Below are 27,256 nucleotides of genomic sequence, written 5' to 3'. Positions count from 1 at the left end.
TCCTTCCTTTGTTATCTCACATCATCATTCACTTAACACAGTGACAATCGTCTCAATATAACTCAGTATGTGTTTCTGAGACGTCACAGTCCCGTTATCTCTCAGAGACTAATGATGTTTTCATGCACTGACCGTATTTTTTTTCACTCCAACATTGGTCTGCACTGTTTTGCTTCCGAGCTGGATTTGCTCGAGGCGAGAACCTGACATGACTTTGAGTCCTCCATCATTTATGCATTGTCAGCATCAGGATGCGGCGGTTGCAGCAGACTCAGTCCAGTGAACAAACATATTGACATGTTGCCACCCACTAAAAGATTAAATCGGAGGCATTGTTTGCGCCGTATCGTTCCAAATGAAAACAAATTAAATTTTCATTTCAAGTGCATTTCACACACACACATCAACAACAACAACAACAACACGAGCAGAGGCCAAAAACAAAGAAATTAAGCAAATGATGCTGTTGTTAACAGAGCTGATGGGGAAAGAGCAAGAAAAAAAACTGGCGAGAGCAGATTTTCAGAAACATTTTTCCCTTTGCAAGATGGAATCTTGTTGGGCTCGTATTACCACAGTTCTTACAGCACTACCGCAAATGCCTCAGCTAGTGTGTTACCGTAATTTTCAAAAACACCCCCACTTACTGTAAATGACAGTTTGCCCCCTGCACTTCACCCACTTGTGGTATTTAACTGTAAAAGCACAGTAAAGGTTAATAGTGCAGGTCTCTCCACTTTCCGACCATCTTGTTAACTCAGTTATTTAAATATCCATATAGAACCAACCCTCAAATAAAATGAGAAAGAGCCATAATTCCAACTTTAAAAAGGATTGGTGACTTTTTTCTAAATTGTGTTTATTCTACTGCTTCTATTAAGATATGCTTATATACGTGTGTGCATATATTGTTCTTCTATACTACTCCTATTACACAAATGTGTTAAGTTATACATCGCATAAGAGTCAGCTGATCCTGCCAGAGCCCTTGGAACAAATCCATCCGGCTTCACATTCTAGATACACTAACCCAACACAAATGGTATCTACTCATACCTGCAGGTGATTCTGTGTTGACTGGGAGCAGAGTCTGATCACTGTCATGAACTTGATCAGTGTGCATCACATGATCGGCTCATTGTGGGAAGGAGCCGGATATGTGACTTACAACTGAGCTCTTTGGTGTTAAAGACTTTTCTGTTCAGCTTTCTTCAAGTTGTTTCTTTCTCTCTTTCTGTTTCCACTTCAAAGGGCTTGGAATAAGGATGCTCATTGTGACTGAAATGTAATGTCCTCTTAAATTACACCAAAGCACATAATGAAACGGCAGTAACCTGGGTGATTTATTAGAAGCAGTATATTTTTGGCTACGCCATTACACCAAATACAAAACGGATTAAGTGTTGTACAAAATTTCACTTCAGCAGATCAGCTTTAAATATTTATTATATGCGATATCTTAAATAAAATAATGCTCCGATGGTTTTCATCATCTTCGGCCATGCAACATGCATTTGTAATTATGGTCTCAGCAGAGAGTCAATGCAGTCGAACAAGCTCGTCAGGATGAGTGAACGTTAAAACTTAATTTTTGAGACCAGAGAGCAGGATAATAAGTCTTGACTGAACAAAGGCTCGAACATCCTAAATAATGAAAGACGTAACAAGTCCTAGTTTAAAGTGGGAGAATAAATTCACTTTAAGATCATCGCTGCAGCCGCCTGGTGCGAGAAATACTGCCCGTCAGACCTGACGTCTCTGCGCCTCTCGGGGCCTAAAATCATGTTTCTGCTCTTATTTGCATTCAGGCCCGTGATGCTTTTCCTCGCCGGCGGAAGATTTACGCTCGCCACATGTCGGGTCAAATGTACTCCTTCAAACTTTATCTTCGGGCTGACAGAGGTAGCGCGGGGTGCGGGAGTGGATAGTATATCATTTAGTAACATTTAGGGGGGGGGGGAATTTATGTTGATGGGAAATGTAAACTGTTGTCATGACCAGATGGAAGGACGAGCAATCAAACACGATGAAAGGATGCAGCTGTCAGCTCCCTTGTGCTGCATGAATAAGTTTAGATTGAACACGAGAACAACGTATATTATATATTTCCTGATCCCCTATAAATGGATCCGTATACCTCAATTAACTATCACCAGTCTCTTATTTTTAATCAATATTTTACACTTCACTATTGTTATCTTTCTGTGCACATCCTATATCTGATCCCAGGGTTTATTATACACTGATATAACACATATGTTTGACACAATTATGGTGTATTTTCATGAATCCACACTATATGTATGTTTTGCATTGTCCATTGATTTTCTGAAATATTTCCTTCCTCTTTTTAAGACAGCAGGAAAAAAAACCTACTAAAATGAATGCATGCACTTTTGACACTTTCTCCCCCCTACACACAAAATCCCCTTATTAGTGCCAGACAATGGACCAGTGCGTGCTGAGTCCCTGAAGTGTGAACGTTTCTGGCTCCCTTTTAGTCTCGCTGTAAAGAAACACACTCACTCCTTTCTTCTGCCTACGCAAAGAAGTATTTCTCCTTTCAACCAAACACTGTCATCTCATTCTTTTCCATTTCGTTGTAAACTGAGACACAGTGCTCTTCATCTCCCCGGTGTTTTTGCGGAATTTTTGACAATCTACGCTCCAGAGTGACACGAATGATACCTTTTTATTTGCTTCATCCCTTTTTTTGTTCAATAAACCGTTTCAATGGAAAAATCTCATCTTCCACACACGACCGGTGTGTTTCCCTCTCCCAACCGTCACTGCGCCACATCAGGTCTTACCATTCTGAGCACATTCCCTTTTTTATACACCTCTCCTCTCCACTTGTCTTGTTTCTGTAAAACTCCTTGTTTGGTGGAGGATTTACTGGACTCCTGTCGTAGCCGCCTTTCACAGCAGTCAGTAAAAATTAACGAGTGTGATACTCTGCTGTGGAGGCCCATCAACGCAAAACACAGTAAATGTAATTCACCTCGTTCCGCGGCATATTATGCAATAATCAAATTCAGGTTGAGTTACGAGCAGAGATGCACAGCGCGAGCGTGTAGTCATTGGATCGTAAACATTGGAGTTGAATCGACTCGACGGGCTCAAAAGGAACTTTTAATAACTTTGTCCACTGTGATCTGTTTAAAAAAAAAAAAATCACTTGCATGTACAAGCCACACGTCGCTGGCACAGATGCAGCGACGGTGAACATCAGTTTGGCAGAACTTGAACGCAATTTTCTTTTTTGGATTAAAGGAGCCTTTACTGGATTACTGGACTGAGTTGCAAAAGCTTAACATACAAAAAAAAGAGGAGAGCTGGTGTCAACGTCTCAGATAAACACAAACTGTTGTTGTGGAACTTAAAGAGGAAGCTTAGTGATTGATATGTTACCCTCTGATAGTTTCATTTTACAGAAGGATGTTATTCTCAGGAGGTGTAAAAAAAAAAAAGGATAATTTCAAGATTCAAGAACCATCCTCTCTCCGGGTTTGAGGGGGGGGGGGCTGCTGTCCTCAAGTATCTCTGGGTCTTGTACTAGACAGTAGTGGTAAAGAAGGAGCTGAGCCGCGAGGGAAAGCTTTCGATTTACCCGTCAATCTACGTTCCAACCTCTCACCTGCAGTCAGAAGCTCTGGGTAGTGACTGAAAGGACGAGGTGGTCACTACAAGCGGCGAAAATTAGTTTCCTCCGTCGGGCGGCAGGGCTCAGTCTTGATGGGGTGAAGAGTTCAGGGTAGAACCGCTGCTCCTTCTTGACCGAAGGGGAATGTAGAGGTGGTTCGGTTCGGTGCCTCCTGGGCGCCTTTCTTTAGGGGTTTACGCACAACCAACCGGTAGGAGACCCCGGGGTAGACCCAGAACTCGCCGGACGGACTACATATCCCATCTGGCCTGGAAGCGCCTGCGGATCCCCCAGGAAGAGCTGGAAGACGCGGCTCGGGGGAGGGAGGTCTGGGATACCCTAGAGAACCAGAGCCTGGATAAGCGGAAGACATAGAATTAATTAAGCAACCATATGATAAAATATAAATTCAAGGAAAATAAGTGTAAAATGAGGTTCTTCAATAAAATATACGTAAAACATAAATTGAGATAACAAGACTGATAAATATAAGTATCAAAGTATCATAAATAATATGAATCGGCATGGTACATTTAAATGGTATGATAAATATGATTTTGAATAACGCACAATGTAGGAAAAATAATGGAAAACTCAAATCAAAACTGATTTGGCCAGTAGCCCATGACTGATATAAGAATAGGTCGTCAATAGGTGGATTAAAACTTTAAAATGATCAATAATTCCGGCCGTTCGAGTCCTTTTAATGTCGTCCGAGGCAAAGTGCGAGCGGTGGCCAGGTGCTGCACAGTGATCCCTAATTGGCTGCTAGCAAAGTTATTCAGAGCATGAAAATTGTCCTCGAAACACACGCATGGCTTCACAGAACAACACAAATAATCCCCCTCGTCACGTCCGGGGCCCCAAACACACCCTGTGTGGGGCGGGAGATTAGGGCCGTTCTGGTGGCGGAGCGTGATCAATAAATCGATCATCCGGGTGTAAGAAGTCAGCTGGACATCATGAAAGACCTCTGATGTTAATTGTTTTGTTTACGTCGCCCCAATCACAACACACCACACCTCTCCCACGGAAAATTAATGACTACTGGCAAAAGGTTAATATCCACTCAGCTGAAAATGAATCAACAGTGAATTAATGAGATCATTACCTGCATGGATTGATAACGGAATTAGTCTTCCTTCATGGCAGGACTTTCTGGGATGCGGAGGTATTGATTTGAAAAAGAATGCATCTGTTGGTGAAGCCCTTGACCAGATGGCCTGCGCCGGGCCGATCCTCCACTGCTGGAGGTCACAGCCAATGAAAGGAGCCGTTAGGATTTGAATTGAATAACCTTTATCGCCTTGAATTTTTAAGTGTTAAACCGACCCCAGTAGAGAAAGAAAAAGTGTGTGTTTTGAGTCTAAATGTCAGAAATTGACGGAAATCACAGTTTCTCGTTCCATATTTCGAGGTTTTTCTTGCATCTTTGATAGCTGACTCGAGGTTCCTCCTGCTGCTGCGGCGGCGGCCTGTTTTCTCGCCGTCTTGAAGAGCTAAACTATCAGCGGGGTCCCTGCAGTATTTTCAGGCGTGATTCATGCCCATGAAATATGTCTCTGCAGAAAATTGTACTGGGTTATTAATTGGCAGGGAGTCAGGCAGTACTTAGAGAAGACTCTATGGGTTGATTTATGTATCAATTCTTCATTTGAACAGCACTTCAAAGTCAAACTGAAACGAAAATTCATATTAGTGTCAGGCGGTAGCCGGCGTGTGCTTTACAGTTTTCACAAGAAACCTGAACGTTACCAAAGATGCAGATTGTTACCTTTTCTTGTTTTCCCTTTAATGAGACCAATCGATTGCTCCTCCAAATCTTGAGGACCTCTCAAATCTCCAACGTCTTGTTAGGATCTTGGGGGTTTTACAACTTTATTTATGACTGCATGCAATTGATTATTTATTAGGTCAAAAAGATAAAATTAATTTAAAATATCTCCCTCTAAATTTAATGTCTGGTATTGCTGAGAAGACCCAGAAGACCTTCATGCTGCATGAGAAAATAAAAAAAAAGATCCCTGCAGTGTGGTGTGACCTCTTTAAGTGAATGTAATTGTTTTAAATATTAATGCAACACATAAAAATGGAAATTTCTCTGAATAATTGTTAAAGTGCCGAACACAGACCTCACACAAAACAGTCAGCCGGAGGTTTTAAAGATTTATTGCAACAAAGTTGAATGTTTGGATCGTGCGGGCTGCAGATCTGATATGAAGTTTCTGACGAGGAAGTCAGGTGAGCGGAACAGGGTACCAGAGATTTTAGAAAGCCTCTGTGAGAGAGCGGGTCAGACAGGATTTGGATTTTCTTGGTCCCAGATCAGATCAGAGCAAAGGAGGAGGCTGAACCAGGAGGAGGATGGAGGCAGGTAGCTGAAGCTGAGACACAGACAAGAATTCACTGGGGATAGATGATCATAGTGTTGCCAAACTAAGGCCCTGTCCATATCTGGTATTAATTAATCTATCTCGGGTGGTTCGATCAAAAGGTAATAGAATCCATCCACGTGTCTCGAGTATCAGTATCATCCACGTGATCAGATCCCACTTCCCTGCTCCACGAGCAAATAAGCACAATAATTCAGGTAAAAATGTCGTCTTAGTGATCAGATCTTAAACGTGTCCTTTGGGTTGAATGCGTTCACACCTGCACTTAGAGCAGTCCAATAGTGGTAACCCCCCACAGGACATATGATAATACCAGGTACCTAAAGCAGTATTCAGACATCGCCAGAAAATGTCCCAAAAAAATTTGATCTGGACATTTTCCAGAGTTTCACATATGAAGAACGCAGCGGAAGATTGTCCGAGTCAGACGGATTGGGAACATTCAGGTGACTTCTGGACAGAGGAGGCAGAATAAGACGTATAAATACTGCTGCTAACATCACATGTTTGTTTCCAGCACACTGAAAATGCCTCTTCTCTTCAAAAAGCTTTCAAATGTCATTGTCTTTCCAAGTTGACATCTTGGTGAGCCTCTAGTAGGTGTATGGCTCCTGTTTTTCATAATTTCATCCTGTTTTGCATCCTTTTTATTTCAGTTTTATGATGTGGTGTCGTCCACATCTGTTGCATCTCAGCTTGTGTGCGTGTGTGTGTGCATGTGTGTGTGTGTGCGTGCATGTTTATGCAAATGATTCAGACACTAAGGCCGAGCAGCAGCTGAGCGGTGGCGATTCCGTGAGACGGGAACAGACAGAAGAGGAGGAAAACTTTGTGAGTGATCATAATAAAAAAGATTTTAAAGAAAGACAAATTAATTCTTTCAAGAAAAAAGTGACTTTGTTTGGACAATTTTAAAGGGTGAAGTGCCACTGAGTTATTTTTTCAGTTTAGTTTTTCTTTGTTAATTGAAGATCACAGGTCTCCCGAAGATACTCCCCGTATTTGTTATGTCAAAATTATCTGAAACCTTGACTGTAATCATAACATCTCCATGAAAAAAATAAAAACAATAACTCCTTTTTTACTGCTTTTGTAGAAGCTATTAAGCCTGTACTTTGACACCTTTAAAGTGTTTTATTTTGTATTATTTCCGTGGCAAACATTAATAATAAAAATGTGATTTCTGTTTCCATTATGCTTCTATTCAAAGAATATTTTCGACTTCAAAATCCATTTAAAAATGGTTACATTTGACACTAGAAACATGTCAATTGCCTCATCAGTGACTGGAACTTCTGATATTTGTAACATCAGTGACTATGTTTACGTGGACAACAACAATAAGACATTATTTTGATCATGATGTTTACATTGTACAGCTGCTAAAAGGAGAACATTGTCTGAGTATGACTCATGTCGACATACTTTTACTGTTTACATTCAAACCCATGAGTCATAAAGCAGTTGGTAATTGTTGTATGTTATGAAAGGAAATGATGTGAAAATAGTGTGAAAACTCCAATAGGACATTATAGTGAGACATGTCTTCATTATATGACTAAGTTGGTTATCCAACTGTTTTAATTATCGTTCATTCCAAGTGTGACCTCATTCGGGGTAAGGTCATCAGAAAATGCTAATGAGTGTTGTCTTTATTAGGTTAATATCGGAGTGTTGGTTTTCAAGTAAACGTGTCCAGTGATTTTAACAATCACTCAAACAACACTTCCTCATCCTTTGAGAATGGGTTCATCAGAAATAACCCCTGATATTCCTCAGCCTGATTAAAATGACTCGCATGACAACATTAATTCTGTATCTGGGCTCGTTTTTTAACACAAGCAGCCTTAAAATGTACTTTTCTATGGCATTGATGTCTGGTTGTTTCTCTTCTAGCTGTTAACACCACGGCTCATGAATGTATCACTCTCCGTCAGCCAACTCCGAAGTCTCACGTTAATTAAAAGGATCAGACTGGCAGCAGCTATTCCATATTTGCCTCGGGCCTACTCATCCTGCCTGCTGAGGGCTCATCATTATCAGACTTTTCAAAAAAATGCTAGATGATTAAAAAAAGAATACAAAAATATATATATATATATATGTGCATTTTGCATGATTCTTAATCTTTAGCAGAATGTTGAATGTCCTACATTAAGGGATCCGAATCCTTTTCGAGCAGATGTTTACAGCGAACATGAAAAGAAAAACCTGTACACAACAAAATGTCCTCACACCAAGCCTTTGAGTTCGCTCTAGTTTCCATTTCAGCCGTGCTCTTGTGTTTCCCGGAGACCTTGAAAAGCGAGGCTGCTTTGCCTGGTGCTTCCACTCGGCTGTACAAAGGTCCCGGATTCAAGGTGACAGAGGACCACCTTGGAGGAGCTCTTCTGCCAGTCGAGCGCCGGGGCGTCACGACGAGCCCCTGTTTTGGCCTGAAGCCTAGAAACTCGATCCTGCTCCCCGAGTGCCGGTGTCCTCTAGGTTTTTGATCATCCTTTTGATCCTCCTCCTTGATAGTTGGCGTGCAGCGCTCGGCGCCGGGCAGATACAGAGCGAGGTGTGGCTTGTTAACTGTCAGGGAGGATCACACACCTGCAGGACGCACCGGCCCTGGAGGACCTGAATAAAGTACCAGGAGGATAGAGAGGTAGTTTTTTTTTTCTCAATAGAGTGAGATCTATATTTAGTTTAACATTTTTTTTCTATTTCAACCTCGTATTTTATTGAGGAGGCCACCTTCAGTGTCAATGAGCCTTCATTTGCATCATAATAATTACGTTTTTATTACTTTTTAGTATTAGTTTGGTTTTGTACTCACCAGTTTTTGTTTAGAGTTCAGTGTTCTATTACTTCATTTGTACCGTTGCTCTGTCAATGACTTGTCATCATGTAGCATTCTAACCTCCAGTCTGATGTTTTTTGATACCTCTGCAATCTTATGGACTTGTGCGCACCAAGCTTTTACATTAAAGATCAGATTCTGAGCCTGATCCTGCCTCAGTGTCTGTGTTTGAATCCCTTGCCTCTGACCAGTGTGATACACTGATGGTGTCCCAACCTATCAGCTAGTTAATTGCAGTCATTTGCTCTCTGATTAACCCGAAGACCAGTTGTGCTCTTAGAAATAAACACACCAGCCATGCATGATAACTGTCTTTTAGCTTCTAACAAAAAAAGTGGATTTCAAGCACTATTGTGTGTGTGTGCGTGTGTGCGTGCGTGTGTGTCACGGAGAGAGAGAGAGAGAGAGAGTTGTTTTGTATTGTATCGCTTCAGGAGGAGGATGTTACGTGGACAGCTACTGGGTTAATATAATTCTGTTACCACTGGATTACTGCACATTATCATAGCAGCACAGTTTGAGGAACCAATGCGATTTTCTGCCGATTTCATTAAACATACATTAATTACGTATGCTTAATTTATTGGTCTACATTATCAACTTGTTTATCTTTCAGTGATTACTGTTTAATTGGTGATTAGATGATAACTGTGTGCAGTGATGCTCAGTGTCATTTTTTTCCCCCCTCCGTTTTTGCTGTTTTGATCACACGGCATCTCATTAATTAACAGAACACAGAAAACTGAATTCACAGAAGACAACACGAGGAGGGCGTGAATGGCGTACTAACAATGTTTCAATGCGCAGAACCTGTATTTCTGCTAAACCGCTGGGTATCGAACTGTGTTGGTCATCTTGGACGGCTTTCTTTTCATCATGAATATCAGAAGCAGCAATTATGCTGATCAGAGGGAGCACTCGAGGATTTGCGAAGACACACACTGCATGAATCAAATCTTCCGGCGTAGTAAAAACCTCACACGGGATTTCGTGCGAGACGAGGATGGTCTCGGAGAGTGGCGACGGATGTGAAATCGACCTAACAGCACAGAGCAGAAGATTGGCTTCTGAGTCACAATTTATGAGAGGCTGCTTTTCCTCTCCTGAGGTGGTTGGAGGGGAAGTTCCTGATTCGGGGGAAAGAGCATCGGGTGAAATGATGACTCCTGTACGTGACTCTGGTCTGCAAGCAATGCAAGGGGCTAGGTTCATCTGGAAATTTGATGTGTAAGTGAAGACATTTACTTTGCTCTGAATTTGGATGGAGCATCGTCTCCGCTCCACAAAGCAGGTCAACACTTGACCCAAGTTTAAGATTCATGGGAAATACATACGGATGTGGAAATGAGGAGTCGAGTCGAAGAAGCAGAGATAAACGTTTATGTCTGGGTTGTGAATCTCAATATGTTCGGTGATCGGCGTGCGAGTTGTCCTTGGCAACCGGTGCATGCATTGTCCTCGTTCTCCGACCCGTCTCCACACATGAGGACAATAGCAGAATTAGAGGAAAAAGGTGACTGCGCTAAGCGAGGAGGGGATTGTGCTTCATCCTTAATTTGGCGATCGGTCACAGGTAAAGCCGCCATCGGATACATTTCCATGCAGATGCAATTGCTGTTTGGATAAACGGATGAATTTATTACGAGATGAAAAAGACGAGCGTGCAGGGAGGGCGCACAGTCGCATCTCATTTTGCGCTTATTCCATTTTATGGATATTTGTTTTGCAGCGATTCACAGCTGCTGATAAACTCTTACTGTATGTTAACGGTGAACAAACACGCATTGTTCTTTTGCAGGATTTAAAGCCTCCGCAGTGGGCACCTGTTTTTTTTCCAGCGGGCATTCAAAAAGAGAACATTTAGAGACTAATTCACAGTGGAGTAGAGAAAAGTTAGTTGCGGGAGTTGACACCATCGTGCCTCTTTGCACTGCCGGTAATCATTCACTCAAATGAAGTGAAAAAACAATTAGTTGGTCATAATGGAGAGTTCATTACTTCCAACGTTTTTTTTGCAAATATGCCTCCATAGCCAAACTTGTTTTGCTTCAAACTGACCTTTTTTTCGCTGAACCCTTTCATTATTCCTTTCAGCAGTATATAATTATAGATCATATAAGTGCAAAGTGAAATAAAACACTTTAAAGCAACTCTCACACACAGATTATACCCATCAACTAAAAAACACATACGCTCTACTAGTGCAAATTGGTCCCAAGCACACACGGGTGACCTTTTCATACCGTGAAAACTGTTTCAGCTCTTTGCCACATTGTCTCTAATGAATTATAAATGTGAATTTGTAACTGTTTTTTTCAACGGCACTTACGTGAGAGTTTGATGAGCGGGCGATGCTCGTTTATCATCACAGTCTCCTTCGCTTGATGCTGCAAGCACCGGTGAACCACAAAACACAGTGTGACCCCCACGGGGAGGAACACATGAAGGACGGCTTAGCATGTCTTTCATGTGTCGTAGCTCTCGCAGGATAATATCACAGTGCTTTGCCTTAACCTAAAACAAGCAAGAGGTACACAAGAAGGTGTGTGTGTGTGTGTGTGTGTCTCTTTTAATGAGTGGTGGGAGCCAAGTTTTAACTTTAGAGAGGAATTCCCTCATGCATGTGGTCCTGGAATTGCAAATGACGGTACAAGTGCATATTCATAGATGAACATATTCCTCAGCTGTCCAAATAACACTGCAGGGGGGCCTTGTGCGGTTTCTTTGAGCATCTCGACACTGAAGAGTGAATCTCTGGTTTGGAGGGGTTGATTATTCATGTACTAAAGCTTGGGGAAAATTGTGAATAAATAAGTGACGATAAAGGCTTTTTGTGGCAATCTCGAAGATTTCAGACATGGTTGATTTGGCGATACCTGTAGTTGCCGGTGGTTTAATACTACAGGTCCCAGAATTCTGTGGGAAGCAAAACAAACCCCTGTCATTTTAATAAAGTAGAAAGGCCTTTTTTTTCACTGTTTCTGTGAGCAACCATGATCTGATTCTGTGCTGCACACAGCACGAGGCTGTGAGCACGCAGGGCGAAGTGAAAGGAGTTGGTCTGCTTCTCGCTGAGAAGCTGGAGGTGTGCAGCCTGTCGCCTGCAGCTCTTCATCTAACAGCTCACTGTGGCTGCTCCTTCTTGTTCCATTACTGCCTGCAATATTTCAAACTGACCTACTGACGGAAAATGCCCAAAAAATGACTGTTGAACGATAGCGGTAAGTGCCAAGCTCCACTGATAAACACATTGCATTTGCTGTGACTCTGCATAGGAAAAGTCAGGTTTTTCACCAGATAAATGCTTTCAATGCATCACTGCAGCTGTAGGAAATATTAGCTTATAATCAGTCAACCAGATGAAAATATTGCATATTTATAAATATTACAACGCTTTCATCAGTGAACCATAGGCTCAATCCCCATTGTGTTTCCTCATTTGGCAGTAGACAGTGACCTAACTGACACTGAGTACATATAAAGGAATATTTTCATTTGAGTATTAGCGAGTATTGCTTGCAGTTTGATTGTCTTCATACAGAGAGCTGCAGCTTCCCACATATCCCATATCGACTCGGAGGATGACGTGTGTGGAGAGAGGGAACGAGAGAGAGCGAGAGGAGGAAAAAGCGCAGAGACACTGAGATTGTCAAGGAAACACCAAGGGATGGCTTCTCCGGAAAAAAAAAGGGTCTTAAAGTGGAAGTTGTGACTCTGGGATAGTAAGACTCCAAGGTAAGTGTTCGGGCTTGGCGCTACAAAGGGCAGTATAGTGCTTACTTTGATTGAATCAATTGCTCTGTGTAAGTAGCTGCTGGTGCCGGCCTCCCCAGGGTGAAAGAGAGGTCTGCAGAGAGTGAACCAATCCAGCCGCCCATGACCAGAGAACAGGGAGGATTAACAGAGCAATGCATCATAGCTGTAGCAACCAGTGATGTGTAGCAGACTGTATTTATTGACTCATTGACTGTATTGATTGTCTCAATTGATGAAAAGTCCAGAGACAACACACAGACGCACAGCGAGTTATGCAAAAAAAAATTGAAACAAAAAAAAGTAAAGCAGAGATAATGGGGTCATGTTGATATTTCATTGCATGTAAAAGTAAAAGAGCATTTCACAGCAAAACCCTGTTATCTTCAGCACAAGCATCTGCCCAGATAGTCCTGCCGATCACAAGTGTTTGGTAGTAAACCTCTAGTTACAGCACGTTTCCCTGGCAGACATCAGCTCACTCAAGTTAAGCACATACAGTAATTACTTGGTAATTTACCTGGGCATGTATGTATGTATGTAGGTTTTTTTCCGCAACAGCAAATTCTCTCTGACATTGACATTGTTCCAGCAGCGGCGCTTTTTATTTAACACGCCATTAATCTCTAATGACAGAAGACCACGTCGCAGCAGATGTTTGTGAACAAACCTCTGCTCGGTCCTCTGCCGATGCTCTTCACCCTCATTGACATGTATTACTTCGACAAGCGGGGGTGGGGGGGTCACGAGGCAAAAACTCGAGCGAGAGAGTTAGCTGATGTTTTAGGTGCATTTTGGGAACGGGAAATAGTTTTGCTTTTTTTGTCAGGATGCACAGTGAACCCTTTGGTATTTGTCGTACATGGATTCACTTGTCAAATTATGCCAGAACCACTGATACTGCACCACAACTGAGCGCGTGGTCATCAGTATGCTAATGTTCGACTATGCAGTGAAACAATCCAATTATTGGATGACGGCCACTGTACATCAGCTCTCTTATTGAATATGTGTGCAATTAATGAGTGCAGAGGAACTGGAACGCTGAAACTGAGTAAATTAACACTTTGGTAAACTTAGACTGACAAAAGGAAATAAGGATTGTCACTCAGAATATGGATGGCTGAAAAGATGAGCACATGTCAAAGGATTATTCTACTATGTGTCTTGTTTTTCTCTCTTCTAAAGCAGCTGGACAGTGTTGAAAGAAATAGTACAAAGCTCTTATTGGCCTTAGACACTGAAATAGAACATTTTCTGTACTGAATGCTGGTGAGTGGGTGTGAGGGCAAGAAACCGCAGGAAAAGTAAAGGGAAAAGAAACGGGCAGAGTTTACCCTTAGGTCTCATGAGGTAAGGACACTTAACTCATCGCATGCATTGCCATAGTCAACATGATTTTTATATCAGCTCTATGCTTTGAAAACAAAAGGAATAAATCATCTCCTTTTCACAAATATAAATATATTTTATGTTTAGTATGTACAATAATGATTTTTTTTCCATCATGACCATTAGTATTGGAGGGAGAGAAAAAAAGCATGTCAGTAAACTCTTGCTAATGGGTACAGACACTGCAAAGACAGCCATGACTGATTGGCGTGCTCAAGCACTCTCTCTGTAGACGAAGCGGGACAACAGAAGTTTCAGTGAGAAGGCTGGTGGTGTGGCTGCGCCGGGCCATCCTGCAGTCTGCTAGTCCTGAGAGCTGCGGGATTCACTGTCGTCCCCCAGCTCCCATTCAAAGTTCTGTCCGGTCATTTGGTAGAACATCATGTTAAAGGGTTTGTAGAACTTGTGCAGCCGGCGAATCACGTCGGCGTCAATTTTAGGGTGAGTTCTCCCTTTGGACTTGCCAAGGCACCTGGGAGTGCTGCTGTCCTCGGGCTTCTTCAGACAGGGAAATCCTTTCGTTTTATTGAAGTAAAAGTGTTTGTCCGTGACAATCCGCTTCAGTCCCAAGAAGTCCTGGACTTTGGCCATCTCACCCGCGGGATCCACGATCAGCCGCTCCCCGCTGACAAAGTGCATCTGGGAGAGCGGGAAATACTGCATCCAGCTCTCCAGGTGGAGCGCATATATTCCTATACGCAACGCGCTCCACGAGGCGTCTATGAGACCCAGCGTCCGGTTCTTAAAAGCCAGAACCTCGAAGGTCGGAATCTCAGGTTTCTTGGACAACGTCTGCGTGTAGTCTGAAATGGCTCTGGTGACCGGATTACGCACCACTATAATAAGCTTGATGTCCCTGGCCATAGTGTGGATGCGCTTCGGGGCATGGTTAGTCACAAAGTAGCTGGGTGTCTTCTCCATGGTGATCTGCCCCTCCAGCGTCGAAGGCATCAGGTCTCTGGGAACACAGACAGCAGAAGAAAAAAAGAGCAGCTTAGCACAGTGTTATCCGGAGCACCTCTCGCAGTGCAAGCGGAATACCCAAAGACACGGTGCAAGCAAATCTGGTACATTTATTAAGCAGTGCATTATTTGAAATTACAAGTGAAAATAACGGTTATTATCACCGGACATTATGTTGCGGGGAGAAACATACAGCTAATTACATCCGTGGAGTAATATGCGAGAGATAAAAGAAAGAAGATGAAACGGCAGGCAAGCAAGTGTGCTCATTGCTTAATTGACTCCATCTGTGTTACTCCAGGAGCTGTTTTGGAACTTTAATAATGAGTTCACTGCATATCATTAATACCGGGGTGCCTGGGGTATTGTTTTGTCATACATTTATTATGCATGCTAGGCTCACACTCTGTGCAGGCAGCTTCCCCTGCAATGGGTGCACGCAGCTCCTTTTCTTCTCCTTTTCTGCACTACATTTATGGTTCGGGGCAGTTCATTTAAGGCAGGAGTGATTAATTATCAGATTCAAGGTGATAATTTGCGGCACAATAGAAATGTCCCCGCTTTGAGAAATTTATCTTGGGGATAACGGGGAAGTCATTTGCCATCGCCACAAATATTATGTTCAGCTCGGCCTCTGAGAATGAGTTGTAGGGGAACGACGGTGCGGAGGCAAGTACATTATATGCACAGAGGCACGTCGTGTTTCTACAGTCTCTATTTTTGTATCAGTAATAAAGCATAGCATTTGCCTCAAGCAAATCCTTATCAAATGTTTACACTGATGTTCATTGCAATCCGTGCTGTGTTCTTTGTTTGTAGGCTATGCGATTCCGTGCCAAATTGGTACATTAAATCCTCTGCGAGACACGTCATTTATTTAACCACTAACAAATACGAGCGCAGGAGCTCCACAATATAATGTAAAGGGAGTTAGAATCAAAGCACTCAGACGGTTTATTTCCTCCCAAATTAAGTAATTTTTGCTTTGAAATGAACGTATTAAAAAGGGAAACAGCCAACCGAAAATCTCCCCTATTCCAGCCCGGAGACTCGCAGAGTTAGTTGCAGAAAATTCTCCATAATTTTTGAATAAAACCTATTTCCCTCTCCCTGCAATATATATTTTTTTCCCCATTTGGCTGCCCTGCAACACAGACCTGTGGTCGTAACGATATAGTCACATCAATCATTTGCATCTTGGACATATTCTAAATTAACTGTTCTCCAGCAAAGAATCCAATTTACCCTGCAAAACATAAGAGCTGTTCTGCACATATCGACCACCCTCACACGCATGCACCCATGGATTCTGGGCTGAAAGTCTCACAAGTGGCCTGGTAATTGCATCTCAGTAACAGTATTGCCTTCCTGATGGGTAATTTCCCTCTGGATTATGTTTGTCCCTCGACGGTTTAGAACTGTGGTTACTTGTGGGCCTGTAATGGGATATTAAACATATCTACAGATAGGATGGCGACTTGAAAGAGTATTAGTTTTCATTATATTCCATCTTATTCTACACTTCCTCCCTTACAATAATGAATGGATAAAGATTTTTGTAACCTTTCAAGGACTTCACCTCCGTCTGCCACTTAACAACGGAGTGCGGTTGGTGGTCCGAGGGCGCAGCATCACCATGTACGGTAATAAAAAAGACGCTCAAATATACCACCGCGAATCACCTTGAAACAACCACTATCCTACTTTATGGACATGAGCGGCGGCATCTCACTGGTAATGTGTTGTGCATCTTTGGAGCATATCCAATTGACAGGACAGATGTACAATGTTCAAGGTTACCTTTTTGAAGATGCGCACATAACAAGCTAATGCCCTCGTTGAGCTCGATGCTAATCATCACACGTTTAATTATAAAACAATGGGAACCGCACAAGCCAAATACTTCTGGTGGTTTTGATTGGGAATCAGTCATGGATCATCTGCATCTAAAATCTCTGTGGGAGGGCGAGGCGGGATAAAAAAAAAAAAAATCAAAATGCTGATAAACAAGCAGATTTCTCCGTGCGTGGCAAATGACTCCTCTGGCCTTGTAGTCTTGCGGAGCCGGGAAAACAAGTTAACTCTCGCTTTTGTTTTTCTTCGCATCAGCTGCTCAGCTGAACACAGGTCATTCAGGTGGGTAGGTAAATAAAATCGGAAGCGCTAAAGAGCCCTGGCAAACCATCTGCTGTTTACTACCCTACACTCTGGCATTTCCACACATGTCCAAAGCTTTATTTACATAGCAAACGGAAGTGTGAAGCCACAGGCGCTCCGAGCCTGGAGTAACTTTTAATGATCTCCACCATGGGAAACCTGCGGCAGTATGCCTACAAGAGGATTGCAGCATTGAGGGATATAGGGAATTATACACAACTATTCATATCATCTCATGCGGAATATGACTGGGATTCTTCACTGCTCAGAAAAAATCCTTCCTTTTAAATATCAGAATGCATTTTCATTAGCGTCTATAATTTGCAAAAATACCGATAAAAGTCAGCTCCATTAAATATAGCCACAACATTTACCCAAATCCGTCAAATATGAAATAATAGAGAAAATCGATCTTTAAAACCGGTTGTATCGACGTCCATTTCACACCCAGCCACGCAAAACTTCCGATCCAGAGAAGCCCAGTCGTCTCTAAGGGTTGATTTGTCATTCCGAACACGCGGTGTACCAAATCGCAGCAAATTTTTTGTGTTTGTTAAGACGGAAACCAATCTTCGCAGATAATCATAACTCTTCATGCCAAGTGTGCTGGAACATGCCCAGGCATTTAACTCAATGTTTCATTATGCTCTGTCAAACTAGTGCAGGGGGAATATTTTGAGGCATGATGAGGTGAGGGATCACACTAATTTACATTCTCGGATACTAATAGGTCCAAGCTGTTTCTGGAGGAATCGAGTTTCTCCAGAGGAGCTTAGTTGTTTCTAATAAACTCTGGCAGAGAAATAAAAGCTCCCCCGGTCTCTCACTTGGATTGATCACGGCCCGACTGCAGAGTATCAATCCGCCAGGCTCCCTCCATGTCATGTCAAATACAATCAATTATTCTAAAGGAGTCCACTCATAATAAGCTTCCGAGTCCTCGGAGAGCACGTTCTGAAGACAGTGCCAGAGATGTGGGCGTGACTAAAACAGCTCTCATCCTCTAAGTAGTTCCCTTAAAAAAATTATACGATGATTCGGAAGTGTGAAAAAAATGAAATGTCTCATCTTTTGTGTCCTGTCATCAATGAGTCAGTAACACAGAGTAATGCTTCTGTCACGAAGGTGCAAGAATCTCTCTGCTTTTGTGGAAAAAATCTCTTATTTTAATTAAATGAAGGAGATGTTTAAAGATGAAACCATCATCAATTTTATGAAGACTATTCTTTGCAAAAAAATAATGGTGTAACCCTAACCCCCCCCCCCAAAAAAACTGTTTCAGAACTTTAGTGCACTTTCTCACCGACCTTGGACTTTGAGTTCAGTCCAAACCATATAACGGGCGTGAGATCAAACATTGGGTCCAACAAAGAAGGTGATCTCAGTCCGGACCAAACTGACCTATGGTTGGAATCGTTTGCAGTGTGATAACACTTTTTTTGGATAGTTTGGACTTTTCGGACCAATTGAGACTGAGACAGCTTTAAAGAACAGAAGAAAAAGAGGCGGAAGCTGCACACAGGACTGTTCAAAGTCTTTACCTCGGACGATATAAAGTTTGAACTGTGGGGATTTTCATTTTACTGGTAGTATTAAAAAAAATGATATTGCAGTGGCAACGGAATTAACAAAGTGAACCGGCTCATTAATCTTTCAACTGCTTTTATTCAAAAAAACGTATTGAATTTAATAGCAGAATTGACAAAACGCCTGTCTACCAACCAATCAATGTCAAGTAAAGGTGGATGCAGCCCATTCAGGTGATGCAACAGGACGTATCCATGTCATTAAAAAGTCTCGGATCTGCTCCCTAAATTGCAACTTGAATCCAAAACTGACAAGATCAAATGTTCACAACTGAACAAAGACATGAACCTTGGTCCAGACTTTCAGGTGTGAAAACGCCCTCAGAAAAGATTTCCTCAACAGAACAAGGCCGTAAATCTCAGTGCGGGCGGCCGACAAAGAGGAAAACAAATGGTAATTGTATTTCAGTGGTACTCTGAGTCCGAATGCAAATGCAAACATCAGTTGATGGTGTGAGCGGCTATTCGTCAACAATAGTCAGTCAGGACATTTGAAGTGAGAGATCTGTGGTCAGTTTCGCAATGAATAATCCCATTATTCCACCCTGAGTGACAAGTCTGTGATTGCAGCAGCAGCACAAAGAACAAAAAACATGGGTTTACTGAGCAGCGGAGAAATAAATAAATGCAGTAAAAGAGAAAGAAAAAAATGGGAGGTCAAATGAGTCATTCCTCAGTCTGCTCACAACAAGTGGATGCGTTCTTGTTTGGCACACACGAAAACAAGCCTACAGGGCAGAGCAAAGGGTCCTCGCGGGTCTGTTGTGGAGTGGGAGGCATTGTTTTTGTCACAGTTAAGGTGCAACTCTTAGGAGGAAAAACAAATACAGAGTAGCTTGCCCTTCTCAGTGATCAGATCAGGCTCCAGTAATGGTGGAGGGTTACGTTTGTTTTTGTTTTTCCCCGATCTCAATCTGACCTTTTCACCCGAGTGGAGTGAAAGGATCCTATAATTGGTCTCGCCCCGGAGCAAACCAGTGGCCCGAGTTCTGTAATATACATACACCTGCTGTAGGTTAAATCCTGTGTTGTATATTTTTTTCTTCAGATGAACCCTTTATTTCCGTTGTCAGTCAGAGAGGCTCCACGTAGGTGCTCATTATAATGATTTCCGTCATTTCTAATTTAATCTCGAACGGGAAACAGGAGCGTTATATTATGTTTCATTATAACTTACTGATTCAATTCTGCCTTTATTAAACATCCAGTAACTGAATAAAAGATCGCAAAGCTCTGTTGGAAATTCAAATATTAAAACCAACTCGCTGTGACACTGCTCACTCAAACATATACTCTCCGTTAAACTAATTTATGACACAAGCTTGATTACAGGTGTAGCTAAAAATAATGTGTGTAATATAATGCTATATAATATAGTAATAATATGATCGGTGCAATTCAACAGTCCTGCAATGCTTTAGTCTGGCATCAGTTTGTTTTAGATTTCCAAGAGCAGTTCTCAAGGGTCACAGAACAGCCCTTATGTTGGTTGTTGTCGAAAATAATTTGGCGTCAATCATCGTATCCAGCCCACCCCCTTTCTTTAAATACATGGCTGTGATTGGCCCGACCTTTTTCAGGTGGTAAATAGAAATTGGTCCGGATGCTGTCCTGTTCTGATATAAAATATGTGACTTAACAACACATCCCCATTACATTCATATAAAACATGGTCCAGTTACAATTTAGTTTCCTTCACCACGTATTTGCTGTTGCCTTTCAGATGAATATTGATGCGATTTACATGAGACAGGGTTGTCTTGCTGTTAAACTGCTTCACACTGACGAATACGAAAACCTCGAGCTACTTCTGCCTTTGCTCCAGTGAGACCACCACATAACATTTGCATTTTTTCCCGAGAACAACCTTTCAGGTAAAAATGAACATGAAGTCTTCAGGACCTTTTTAAAATAACCCATTTTCTAGTTCTCGACTCTTTGAGCCGTCTGATCCGACGTGAACACAACATTTTCTGCCCAAGTTTAGATTTCTTCTCATGAGAGATATCTCCACAGCATATTCCTGTTCCTCGCTCGGCTTTCGGTGTAAATCGGTTGGATACAATGATATCACGCAGTTAGGGTTGTGGATTTAGCTTTGATTGGCACAAAAACAACTTGGTAGCATCTTATCAAACGGCCACCGAGCTCCACCGTCGTCTCATCTACACAGGCTCACCTTGAAACTCCTCACTAATTAAATATAACACGTTGGGCCTGGTGGTTGGGTATATGCCAAATTATCCTCTAAAAAAAAGTCATTAATCAACTTTATTACCATCGGTGTCTCCTAAATTCAGTTAGTTCTACTGACAAGCAAACCATGTCTGCATGACAAGAAGAATAAAATGGTGGGATTAATTAAAATCACAACACAGCCTCCCCACTCTAAATAAGCCCATTATACGTGCACTGCTGCAGGACTGTAGGCTTCTCGCAGAGTAGCTGAGGACAGAAATGACAGCTGGTCCTGATCAAAACCTCGTTCCCAGCTCTCTTCTTGGGATCCCCTGAAGACTGTCCCGCTTCCAACCGTGGGCATAGCCAGGTACCGCTCTCCCCGCATCACCAGACTGCAGTGCCGAGATCTGAGCCTGTGTTCGGATGCCCCTTTGGACATAAAACGTGGCGACGAGGGGGGGAAACCGCGAGGATGTTTTGGAATGCTGCATCACCCTCCCATCATTAGTCTGCAACACTGTATATATACGAGGCCTGAAAGTTAGTCTATTTTTAACTGTTTTCAAGTCCATGGAGGAATCGATGCAATCTTATCTCAAATCAAAGACTCAAAGGACATCGCTGTGTTCCACTCTAGTGTATCTAGTTCTAGCGTTAGTGTGACTATCAAGAGGCACTGGTTCCTCCTCACAGACCTAAATATACAGTACAGACCCGACATACAAAAATAATAATCTTTCATAGTGGCTCGTCTGTGCTGGGACAAAACAGCAGTAGTCTGCCAGCGCTCCGGAAGATGATTTGCTTCTTTTATTGTTATTTGCTTGTGTGTTTAGTTGCCTTTGGATGTGCTGATGAGTGCACTTCAGGCAACACTCATTCAATTTGATCACAATTGCCCTCGATATTCTGTTATTGATGTTGCCACTACAAAAACAAGCGGTGGTGATGTGCTGGTCCGCCGCAAGCAGCTCTTTCAGAAAAAAAAAACGAGACCTCGCCACTTTCACCGAAAACAACTTTCACGTGAAAATACAACATGGAAACTGCGTATTGTTTACTGTGCTGTGTCGACTAATGAAATATGATATTAGTTTAAACATACAAAGCTTTGTTCAGAGTTTTTCCATCCATCTCTGCATCTTCCATAATTGGAAGTCACACCTGAATACGTCAGAGTCAAAGGCTAAAATTTACATCCGGAAAATGTTGCAGATCCGGCTCAGTTAAGCAGAACCAATTAATATGACAGTTTGAACATGATAGATTTCCTAGCCTCAGAAAAATGTTCGGTTTCTTGCAGAATCCAATCACCTCACCGAAGCTGACCTCATATAAAACCTATGTATAAAAAAGCATGTCTCTGACTGCATTGTGCGAAGCAGCATTTTACGCAAATGCCCGGCTCACTGATGATCACGTGACATATTTGTGTGATTTTGCGAAGCATACTTGTACTGAGGTTCATCTGAGGTAACAAGCCCAGAACAAAGTGTGTGTAAAATTCAAAATTGTCATTTTTTAATAAGAGCATTCCTGGTGTTTTTAATTTCCAATTACGCTCCATGCACCAAGCCTGCAGTCATAGAGTATCTGACAATGAATCAATAATCGTGTGGGTGCAGAAGATGAAATCAGAAGCTGCTGGGATAAAACAGGTCACAGCAAAGTAGAGAGAATGTTTCATTCTCTGCAACAAAAAGAAATAAATAAAATGAAAATGTAGTATAATGTTATTATTACATTACATTACACTTCATTTAGCTGACGCTTTTATCCAAAGCGACTTACAATAAGTGCATTCAACCATGAGGGTACAAACCCAGAACAACAAGAATAGAGAAAGTACAATTTCTTCAAAAAACCAAAACTACAAAGTGCTATAAGTAGTGCCATTTTAAGTGCTACTAAATTGTTATTTTTAAAAATGTTATTCAAGGTATAGTCGGAAGAGGTGTGTTTTTAGTTTGCCGGCGGAAGTTGTGTAAACTTTCTGATGTCCGGATGTCAATGGGGAGCTCATTCCACCATTTAGGAGCCAGGACAGCAAACAGTCGTGATTTTGATGAGTGTTTAGCTCGCAGTGAGGGAGCAACAAGCCGATTGGCCGAGGCAGAGCGGAGTGAACGGGCTGGGGTGTAACGTTTGACCACGTCCTGGATGTAGACTGGACCCGATCCGTTCGCTGCACGGTACGCAAGTACTAATGTTTTGAAACGGATGCGGGCAGCCACCGGTAACCAGTGAAGGGAGCGGAGGAGGGGAGTAGTGTGAGTGAATTTAGGTAGGTTAAAAACCAGTCGTGCTGCTGCATTCTGGATGAGCTGCAGAGGTCGGATGGCACTAGCAGGTAGACCTGCCAGGAGGGAGTTACAATAGTCTAGGCGTGAGATGACCAGGGCCTGGACCAGAACCTGCACCGCATTCTGAGTGAGAAGGTGGCGTGTTATCTTATACAGTCCTGTGTTGGTGTACTATGTAGTGTTCAGCAAGGTGAGGCTGTCTGACTCTTTTTAACTCATATATATATATATATATATGAATATGTGAATGCATGCAGTTATATTTTGGCAGCCCAATCTGTTAAACACCTAAACGTGAACCTTCCTAGAAATTACCTATCACAGCCACTTCTTTCCTCCATTTTTTAGTACACTTCATTACGGAGCTGTAGGTCAGTGTGACACCACAAAGGAGGAGGCTGCACAAACTCTCTCCCTTTTCCTGTGCGACACATTAGTGCATACACACAGTAATAGAGCCGGAACTACACTACAGTGAATCAGCTGAAGCTTGGCAGCTTTCTCCTTTTAGAGAAATTTAAGGTGATTCACAAAATGTCAGGATGAATATCGGGGAGAAGTTATGGCAGGCAAACTTGTTATTTCTGGCATTTCTCATATTGCAGAAAAAGGTAATGTCTTAAAACTGTTGGGAAATGTCTTTTACTGTCCGTGGAGCAGTAAAACTATCACTGCTCTTTACAGATTTTAGGAGTTTTGACTTATTCTGACTATGTAGTTATTATGGGGTTTATGTAAACTTACATTTAAATTAATTTGTTATAACACCAACCTCAAGAGGAACATGTTTGAGTTACAAAAGCCATTTTGTTGCTCGACTCAGACGGATTACAATATCAAAAGCTCAATGCAAGAAAGTAAAATAAAAAATAAAAATGCATAGTTTAAGAGCATTTCTCACAGATGAGAGCTCACGGTGGCTCCGGCTCGAAGCTCGGCAGGTATTTTATTGTCAGGAATTAGTTGACAAAGATAAACCGCAGCCATAAATATTCATAAAATGATCAAACTACAAGTGTTGCCTTGCTGAGTGGACTTGTCAAGCCATAACTTTGAATTCATATAAATAGGCTGCGGGATATGTTATGATTTAAGAGTCATTTATCTATACGGTCTGCAGGCTGCAGTTAAATGTTTTACATCCAACAATGAGCTGCCTCCAGCATGTAACTCTCTTTATTCCTGAGCCAGTGAACACGAGGTAAGATCTTGATCATTTCTAGCTGCTTGCATGTCTGGCAAAAAAGGAAGATTTACTAATGGTCTGTACGTCACCTCGTTGTTATGCATCCATTAGGATCATTACCACTATAGGCCTTTAACTACACTGTCCCTGCTCTTCCCTGCTTAATTTCTTTCTAAATCTAATTATTAGGGTGATTTAATGAAGGACAGCAGTGGACTAATAACTGAATAAAAAAGATTATTGAATCATAATTCTCGTGCCGTCCCACTGCAGGAGCGTGTCCGTCAGCAGAAGTGCCACCGGTGCGTCGTGACTCACGTTTGACCCCCTCGTTATAATGGGGCAGATGTGCAACAGCAGCACACCGACACGGAATACCAGCGGAAAGTGTATTGATCCCGTTATTAGAATGGCGGTGCAACTTCAAGGACTTTAAAATGAGTTGGGGAAAAAAAGCAGTGTTTGGTCAGCAGTTTGCCTCGACAAACGGAAATTATTTTACTTTCCCCATGGGGAGGGGTGAGAGTGTATTCTGTTGGGGTGACCAGCCGCCTGATTTCTTTTAGATGATTTCAGGCGATCCACAATCATCTTTACGATACGGCACCGAAAGCCCTTTGTAAACTGTGTAATACATTTTTACAATGGTGTACAGCCTTTGCGATAAGTTACTATATAATATTATGATGCTGTCAGTAAATTGTCAGGCTGTTATTCTCGCTACTGTCATCCTCGCGGAGCACTGCAGGTTAATACTTTTAAATGTCATCTAGGCTCTGGGTATTTTCTGGAATATTTCCCACATCCCCCATGACAGGCGATAAGAGAGAAAGAATAGAGAGGGAAAAGAGGAGGCATGAAAGAGTGCATCTATTACCTCTGTATGTGAATTTTACCCATTTCCCTGTCTCTGTTTCTTTGCACAAAAATCCCTCACATATGATTTAAAGTGGATAAAAATGGGCATTCTGGAGTAAAGGCACCATAGAAAGCCAACCAGTCAAACACTGTGGCACAAGTGAAATTCTTTCCAGCAGCCGTGGCAGGTCGTCTGGGCAGGTCGGCCCGTCCCACTACACTCACTGTGAAATATTAATGTCGGCTAAGGCGTTAGAAGAGAAAGGGGCTGGGAATGTGTCATCGGTAGAAATTAGGAAACGGCTAAAACTGACACTGGGATGAAACCTATCGGTGCTGATTTTAGTACCAACGGCAGCTTTTTAAATTCCGCTTATTTCTGAATGGATCAAGGTTAACTAATATATTATATCATGCAGATTATCTAAAAAATATAAGGCATCCGTGACAGGATTAATGATTCAAGCATTTAAGTGTCAGGTTATCTCTCACTGGTGGAACATATTAGCTCTAATATTAAGTAAGAAGTGACTACCATACATTTGTACCACTTTTATCAAAATTATACAGTTTGTGTCCCCTCATTCTTTTATATGTTGTTATTACCTCCGCCATGGAGGTTAATGTTTACATTTCTTTGTATTTAAAGGTGAAGTTATAAGTTTTGTTGTGATGCATGTAAAGACACTATGTGGCCAAAAGTAAGTGGACACCCTTGATTACTTGTAGTTTTGGGCTGTTTTCCTGGTTGGGGAGAGACCCAGCAGTTCCAAAAAAGGGGAAATCCAAAGCTAAAGCACACGAGAATATTTTAGACAGTTTTCTTTCTTCCTTCATTGTGTCAGTGTCATTGTTAACAAAGAAAAGCACAGAAGACAGAAGTCGTTTACCCAGTTTGTTGTGGACAATCTTGATGAAAATATGTTTGTTTGTATATTTGTTCACAGGATTACACAGAAGCCATATTTATGGGACTGATGTTTAGGAGTGTGGGCAATTTGGTGCAGATAAAAAAAGTTAAATGTTGTTTCATAAGTGGACTGTTGGGCCCTGCTGGTGGTACGCTCATAGTGACATACAAGTTCAGTCTGATCCCAAATTAATTTACATGGTTTAAGAAGAAAAAGTAACTTGGCCTATGAAAAAAGGACCTGCCATCTTAATCAGGAGCTTAATTGGTTGCGACAGATTACTCCGATGAGCTTCTGCAGCGTCAACCAATTATACTAAGCATCCATCCATTGTTCCTGGATGTTCTGTAATTCATAGAGCTGCAGGATGTCCTGTAGCGATGTGCTGGGAACGTATTATGAGTTGGTGATGAAGTGAAGTGAGGGCTCTTCCTTTTAAAGAGTGAGAGTTAAACCTGCAATAAGAATGGTTTCTTCTTCAGCTAGACCTCGTGTTTTAAAATGGCTGAACACAACAGTTCACACAAACACTTGGACTGTCATTTGCAAGAAGAAAAAAAAAGAAGAAAACTATTGATTTTTCGAGTAATCTTCTTTTCAACTGATTTCCATCAATGAGAACGCCACTTATGGACCTTTAAAAACCTTCAACCACGTCTTGAACCAGTTTATTGATTTTGCTGCAAAAGCTGCTGGGAATCACATTGTACAATTATTAACAATACACCCTTGGATTCAATTGACGCAGGTGAGTGCAGTCAAGTCTACACACATACGCCGGTTGTTTCTACAAGGGGGAAGGGGGTACTGTGATTCAACTGTAAAGATGGATATCTTATTTAATGTGCAGCAACAAACCAAACTGTAAAATAAATGACAGCTGACAGGTTTGAGAAGTTCTGGGAACAAGAGACCACGGATATTTAAATGCAGAGTGTGCAACAAGACTGAGCTGCTAAATATCAATAAACTGAAAAGGCATTCTAAATTTGATAGCATTTTCTAAATGAAGTGTCGCAGCGGAAATGTCTTGTTAAAGAAGTTTTGTTAAAGTTGACATTATGCTGCTTTGAATCAGCAAAGAG

At 41.9% G+C, this 27,256-nt stretch overlaps 1 protein-coding gene across 1 annotated transcript in view; it reads right to left on the bottom strand.

The window, feature by feature from the left end:
• Positions 1–12,952: 12,952 nt before the first annotated feature.
• Positions 12,953–27,256, bottom strand: part of hs3st4 (heparan sulfate (glucosamine) 3-O-sulfotransferase 4) — a 76,837-nt gene continuing 62,533 nt past the window's right edge. Inside the window, exon 2 of the mRNA XM_034593924.1 lies at positions 12,953–14,984. Within this exon, the coding sequence (XP_034449815.1) occupies positions 14,330–14,984 (655 nt within the window). The 3' untranslated portion in view covers positions 12,953–14,329. The remainder of the gene's footprint in view (positions 14,985–27,256) is intronic.

Source organism: Hippoglossus hippoglossus, chromosome 8 (assembly GCF_009819705.1).
Source record: "Hippoglossus hippoglossus isolate fHipHip1 chromosome 8, fHipHip1.pri, whole genome shotgun sequence".
NCBI lineage: Eukaryota > Metazoa > Chordata > Actinopteri > Pleuronectiformes > Pleuronectidae > Hippoglossus > Hippoglossus hippoglossus.
The sequence above is the reverse complement of the archived record's forward strand: the minus strand, read 5'-3'. Positions and strand labels throughout refer to the sequence as shown.